At 36.7% G+C, this 7510-nt stretch overlaps 1 protein-coding gene across 1 annotated transcript; it reads right to left on the bottom strand.

The window, feature by feature from the left end:
- Positions 1 to 1782: 1782 nt before the first annotated feature.
- LOC109032398 (uncharacterized) lies at positions 1783 to 7144 on the bottom strand. The gene is made up of 2 exons (XM_019044497.2): positions 6843 to 7144; positions 1783 to 3807 (listed from the first exon to the last, which is right to left on the bottom strand). Exons 1-2 carry the CDS (start codon positions 6961 to 6963, stop codon positions 3320 to 3322), a joined length of 609 nt encoding a protein of 202 aa, XP_018900042.2. The 5' UTR covers positions 6964 to 7144; the 3' UTR covers positions 1783 to 3319.
- Positions 7145 to 7510: the final 366 nt, after the last annotated feature.

Raw genomic sequence — 7510 nt, 5'->3', positions numbered from 1 at the left:
AACAAAGAAATAACTTAAAACGGGACTAAGGCCGCAAATAATAAAAAGAAACACATAAAATAAAATAAGAAACGGTTTATGTGTTCCTTTGTATTATTTGCGGCCTTAGTCCCGTTTTAAGTTGTTTCTCTGTTAATGTTTCGGGCCGATTAAGTTGTTTTTTCTTTCAATAACAAATTAGTCAAAGCGTGAGTTTGTCCAAAAAGGTTTAAAATATTTACAAGTGTTTAATGTATGCCCTGTGTGTAGTTGGAGAGGTTATAAATATTAACTTACATCCTTTTGAATTGACATATTTGTTACAAAAAGTAATTATTTCTTAGCTTTGTTACACACATAGGGGCGTATTTCTACCAAACAGAGCAATGTGTGGGTGGGATATATGGGGTGTGTTCGTTATTTCTCGGGCGGTGAGAATGAATGGGAATTAGAAAGCGCCAGTGACGTCAGCGGCAACAAAACCGCAAGGTCATCCGCGGCGATCTTCAACTCGTGAGCCCTGTCCACAAGGCTCTTTTGCCATGCCCACGGCTCATGATTCCCGCATACCGTTGGGGCATAGCTCCGTTTGGTGAAGTTAAAATTCCGCTTTTCCCATTTCACCAAAAGGAATCGCGCACACTTTCCATTGTTTTTTATCCACCTCATAACGAGCACAAAACAGAAACAACCGGAATGATACTAGAAATTCTTCCCACAGAAGACATTTTATTTCACAATAGGTAACAATCAGGACAGTCAGAGTAACGACGAGGTACCCCCTGAGACCAAGAACATGCCGAGGAAAAAGTGTTAAATTTACTCCCATAAATATATAATGTAAAATTGAGAAACCGGATTATAATTATTTAAAGGTATAGTGATTCGATGGACGCCATATTTTGTGTCAAAACGGCATGCGTTATATCGCATCGATAGGTTCCATTTTTTCAGCTACTCGTCATTTTTCTCCAATTTTGAGATCGCAATTCTGTTATCAGGAGACTGAAGGACTCACTTACCCATTTCAACGAAGAAATTCAACGTGATAAAGGCGTGGTTTTTTCAGAGAGAAAATATAGCATTCGATACTGATATCGAAACTGCACTCGAATGCGATATTTTCTCTCTAAAAAAATCACGCCTCTATTACGTTGAATTTCTTTTTTTAAAATTGGTAAGCGAGTACTTTAGTCTCCTGACAACAGAATTGCGATCTCAAAATTGGAGAAAAATGATGAGTAGCTGAAAAAATGGAACCTATCGATGCGATATAACGCATGCCGTTTTGACACAAAATATGGCGTCCATCGAATCACCATACCTTTAAATAATTATAATCCGGTTTCTCAATTTTACATTATATATTTATGGGAGTAAATTTAACATTTTTTCCTCGGCATGTTCTTGGTCTCAGGGGGCACCTCGTCGTTACGCTGACTATCCTGATCGTTACCTATTGTGAATTAAAATTTCTTCTGTGGGAAGAATTTTAAGTATCATTCCTGTTGTTTCTGTTTCGTGCTCGTTATGAGCTAGATAAAAAGCAATGAGAGAAATTTTGTCAGGAGACTAAAGCACTCGCTTACCAATTTTAAAAAAGAAATTCAACGTAATAGAGGCGTGATTTTTTTAGAGAGAAAATATCGCATTCGAGTGCAGTTTCGATATCAGTATCGAATGCTATATTTTCTCTCTAAAAAAACCACGCCTTTATCACGTTGAATTTCTTTGTTGAAATGGGTAAGTGAGTCTTTCAGTCTCCTGATAACAGAATTGCGATCTCAAAATTGGAGAAATATGACGAGTAGCTGAAAAAATGGAACCAATTGATGCGATATATCTCCGATATATATGCCGTTCTGACACAAAATATGGCGTCCATCGAATCACCTTAATCCTAAGATTAAAAGGAATCAATAAATAAACTCATCTATTATGGCAAACACGATTCCCATAAATAAACATAAATACAATAAAAAAAGAAATAAAAAAATGAATAAATAAAATAAACAAATAAAATATTTCCATAGGTCTGTTTGGTAGAAATTCGTCTATATAGTTCTTAAAAATTGTAATTGTTTAAGGTAGGCACATATCAATCTGGAGTCATTCTATCACTGTGATAGGCCTCTCTTTTTCGAATTTTACTAGGAAAACGAGTCACACCAAAGAAAACCTAGGAATTAGCTCCTTCACAAGATTTTAAGTGTTCACAGTTACCATTGGTTAAAGGCAACTATACGAATGACGTCGTTTGTATAATCTAACTTCCATTTGATCTGTGTTGTAAAATAATTGTTGAGACTCTGCTTATGAGTCAATACTCAAACTTTCTATGGTGTGAATCGCTTAGAATGTAAGATTTTAAAGAGAAAACATATGATGTTACAGCCTTCATCAGACCTTGTCCAGTGGCTCACTGCTATACTAAACTCCCAGATTAAATTCTCGTGAATGGCATAACTATAAAAAATTAAAACGTTAAAGAAAGAATAGAAATACATAACTTTTTTAAAAATTTAAGTTTTAACTATGAAACTTAACAATTAATCGCGATATTATGTAAAGAAGCTAATCAGAATTTCATAATTACGTAAGACCGAATTCGATTAATTTTTTATAATTCATAAAATATAGCCTCTAGATATATGAAGTAATGAAGGTTACTGAGGTTTGGAAAACTTGGAATTAGAGATAATATGAAAATACGGAAACTGTTAAAATGTAGGTTTTGACTATAAAACTATAAGTCGTTAAAAAAAATATAAAAGATCCATCGATCCATCGGTCAATCACAAAACGTCATGCCATCGGCTTAACTTTGGTTTCTGTATAATTTCCTTCCCTCATTATCGTGCTTTTACGGATCGGGATAAAATGGAATGAATCTTGATGTAATGAGTTACTGCAAGGTGTTTTGGTATGGATCAGAATACAACGGGACAGATATTATGATCACATTAATATACTATATAATTAAAATAAATCTAATAAATATTAACTTGCAATAATTTTTTTTTATATATTTTTAAATCGTTTTGGTCTTAACTACTTTTTTCCATTTCGCTCTTCACCCATGTCCTTGGTTTAATTGTCCATGCACTGAAAAAAAATATGGTAGATTTTAGCATGCTTTGACACAGTGATCCGACGGTGCCAATTATTACACACCAGACTCGATACGGTAGCTTTTACCATATTGTGGCAACGGTCACCAGATTTCTGGTGAATACTACCATAATTATCGGTATTTTCACAAAATAGTATTTCTGTGTAAAAAATCATGTAGCTTTATAGTAGATCTTATACCATACTTTTTTTCAGTGTGGCCTATACTTTAACCTGAACTGTACCCGCCTTCATTCTCGGAGTCCGATGACATTGAACTAGTACGTTTGATAGTACTGGTAGGCTTGGTAATTTCAGCCTTGTTCCCAAAACTTAATAAAGAAGTTAAGTCCGTAAACTTCTTGCTCCTTCTCAAAGAACTCTTAAATCTTCTGATTGCGCCCCAGCCTCTTGATGGAGTCGCCGATTGAGACGGATTTTGGAGATTCATCACGCCCAGGCTCTTAGCCAGTTGGTCCACCCCAGGGTTTGTTGTTTTGTAAAGTGGTATAGGTGTTGTGGGTCTTGAGGATTTTTTTCCGTTCGGACCCTGAAAGCCGAGGTATCTACTCGTTTGTTTGGCCGCTGGGGATTGTTTATCCTTTTGAGTTTTGGCCACCCTGATTTGAAGATCCTGATCATGGTTGTTGGAGTCATCGTCCGAGTTGAGGAAGTAATCATCAATCTTCGTTTTTAGCTGAGGATGCGTCAAATTTGCTGAAACAGTGGTGATCAACTTTATCAGCCAACCAGCGCACTAAACAAAAATATAACCTAAGGAATAACTTCAATACGCAAAACTCAAAAAATTAGTTAAACACCGGGACGTTTCGAAATATAACAGTTTCATTTTCGACTGGAAAAATATAATATAAAAGAAAAATGAATCGTCAATCCGTCATTCCATTTTTCCCTCTTCCATTTTCCCCTCATCTTTAATTTCTCGTTGAAAATGACATTTTTTACCTCAGAAGCGTCCCGGTTTTAGTTCAGTTTCGGTTTTTTGTGATTTGCAGCCTTTTCCCAGGTTAATTCAGTAGAGGCAGAAGCACAGCATCTCGACCACGGTATAAATCTTGCTGTAAACATTTCTACAACATGGGATTTGTTGATTGCACAGTATTGAGCCTCAGAGTCTGAAAAATATTTGTTCTTTAATTCGTCGTTTTCCCCCGAAAAAACGCAACTACATTTCGGTGTTGCCAAATTTCCTCTCGCAAATTGTATATTAATCAGGACAATCTTGGGTGTTTCTAACGGAAAATTTTACTGATTTTTCCGCAGCTTTTTCGCGAAATTTTGGAAAACTTTGGATAAAAACCGCACAGGTACATTATTGAAAAATGAATCAATTGTTTGAGTCAATTTGGCAACCTTAGATTGGAGCTACGTTCCTTCGTCAGGGGGACGACGAATTTAGTCGTTGCGCGCTGGCTAACATTTTTTTGCACCTTTAAAATTCGACAACATTTTATAGAGTGGCATGAGATTTACTTTTTTTTTTTTTTTTTTTTTTTTTTTTTTTTTTTTTTTTTTTTTTTTTTTTAGCTTTTTATTACAAGTGCAAATCGATATTTTTGAGATCTTTCATTTAAAAAAAAAAAAATTAACTCGATTCAATGAACTGATCAAAAGTTATGGGTTGGGCGTCTTTTTTTTCAATCACCATCTTTTATGAGAGAAGCGGGAGCCTACACCGGTAATGGACCACTAGACAAGGTACGAATTTAAGCGATCTGATACATGTTTCTTAACTAGAATTTCACGTGAAAAACGATTCACACAACGAAAATTATGGAAACCAACTCCTAACGAAGATATTAACGTTTTTATTTCACATTGGTTACGAGGAATTTGAACTGCCCGCTCACAAGAAACTCAAAACTCTACGTGAGTCAAATCGCCCACTACAACGGTTTCAGCAAGCTTCTCAATCGAGCAATGTTCATTTCCCATCATGTGTTGTTCAAACTATTAGCAATTTGCTATAACTGAGCCAAAGCGTCAAGATTAAGGTTGCCAGATTTTTATATCGCAGAGACTGTCATGATAACGTTTAGCGCGCGATGTGAATCACGTAGAGCATTTTGTTTTCATGAGCGGGTGGTTTGAATTCACGCATTAAGAATCATTAAATATCTTCGTAAGGAGTTAATTTCGGTAATTTTCGTTGTGTGCATCGTGTTTTACGTAAAATTTTGGTTAAGAAACATGTATCAGAATACTGAAATTCGTACCTTATCTAGTGGTCCATTCCGTTTTTTTTAAGAGTCTCGCATGCTGCTGTCTCATGAGTCTCTGAAAAGATTGATATTATATCTGATCTTCAGATTTTGATAGGAGGCAAAATCTGGTTGGAGATGGGGCAACTTCTTCGCGATCACAATGCGATTTCTCTTGATTGACCATTTCACATTGAAAATAAGAAAAATGTAAATTATAAGAGGCGCGCTTGCTTCAGTAATATTTAACTCAATTCTCAGTAATGTAGTAGTTTTGTAAGAAAAATAAATCGACCCCCTAGGGGAAAAATAGAATGGACGATTTCTTCTCCGGAGCGCGATTTTTATTCTATGAGGATGATTTCATTCTCGGGTGACAATCTATTTTTACCATGGATTTTATACTTCAAACCCATTATATAAGGCTATAATATTGGTGAAAATCACAAAAAAAAAACAATTCTGAAATCAGATTTTGGGTTTTATTCCTCGATTTAAAATTTGGATAATTCGGAAGGGGGACAATTGGACTGCATTTTGCAATTTAGAACTATAAATTCTGGCTTTTCTGGAAAAAACACTTATGTGCATAGGAAAACTAATGGCACATACTTAGTTTTTAAACCGGGCAAGAATTTATAGTTCCAAATTGTAAAATGTAGTCCGATTGCAAAAGCATACATATGAATACAGTTCTGATAGAAAATTGTATTATCTCTATCAATTGTTCCGCACAATTTTTGTCTCTGACCAATATTTTAAAGTTACGAAACAGGACTCTTTTAAAGGTAACTCTTTGGAAATCGTCCTCAGCTGCTATTTAAAAAAACTAAGAATCGATTGAGTTCCTGGTGGGTTGCGTTAGTATACTTTTTTTTCCGTCTGATTTGGATCCTAAATACCCTGCCACTTCATGGTAATGGTTTTCGCAACTTTTTCCAAGGTTAGAAACTAGATTTACTGGACCTCCAAAAAGTCTTTTCGCCTATGTACATCTTCAGTGTGCGGCAGGTCCACTTTAAAATAAAAATAAATACTGATCGATGCATTAAACAACTCATACAATTCAATTTTAAGAAAACCTTGCATTACAAAATAATTAGTAGCAGTATGAACACAAGTCAAGATGTATGTGGCGAAGATCAGCCAGAATCTGGAGGAGGGAGCACGTAAGGAATGAAACGGTGCTTGAGATCATCGTAAGCAGAACATCCTGCATGAAATTATGACCAAACAGCTCGTCTGGTAAGGTCATGTTCATCGAATGGCGGATGGCAGATTGCCTAAGAAGGTATTAGATTATGTTCCTCCTGGGAGGAGACGTAGGGGGCGTCCAGCAAAATCGTGGATGGATGGCATTCAATATGAAATTACAAGGTGCCATTTACCAGATGCCCTCTGGGTCGATAGACAAGAATGGCGATTAGGTGTCGCAGAGTGCCCGAGCGCGCTTTAAAAGCGACTTGAGTGTATGTATGAACACAAGTGGGAACATAAATGATCAAAAAAAGTAGTACTTAAAAATGTTACCTATAGCAATAGACGGTTGCGTTACGAACTGAGCCGGCCCTTGTGTGCTTTGAGTCGCAGAACTAAACACAATAACGCAGATCCAAACCAAAACCCATCGAAACTTGAGTGCAGCAAACATGTTGGACACGCTTTATTGCGGTCACTGAATGATAAAATACTTGAGTTGAAAAATCTTAATATCGTTTTAAAATGCAATCACATAATTGGTCACATTTGGTGCAAGTGCGTGCTGGATCCGCCCTTACTTCACTCTTCCACTCATATCACACGAGTGATCCTCTCGTCAGTTTCAAAGAGGGATAGGAGTAAAAAAATATATGATTCCATGACGCACTTACTTGCCTAAACGGTGGGGCCTCCGCAGAACATTTTACACGAGTATTACATGTCTTCCCTCTTGAAACTCTGTTGCGCCTCAGATCACGATGATTTTCAAAGAAATTGATTTTGATACTTCGTGCGTCATGCGTCATTGCTTTTTGGAGCCGAGAGTGGAAACGTTCGCAGCAGCGAAAACACATAACGACGGTGTAGGGTGTAAGCCCGCCCGGCAATGGGCCGTTGCAGCAACGTTGTAGTAACGTCGCAAAAAATCAAGTAACGTTCCTGGCCTACGTTGTCACAACGTTGGTAAAACGTTACTTTTGTCCGCGGAGCGCAACGTT

Source organism: Bemisia tabaci, chromosome 10 (genome assembly GCF_918797505.1).
Source record: "Bemisia tabaci chromosome 10, PGI_BMITA_v3".
Lineage (NCBI taxonomy): Eukaryota > Metazoa > Arthropoda > Insecta > Hemiptera > Aleyrodidae > Bemisia > Bemisia tabaci.
This window is presented reverse-complemented; position numbering and strand designations above follow the sequence as displayed.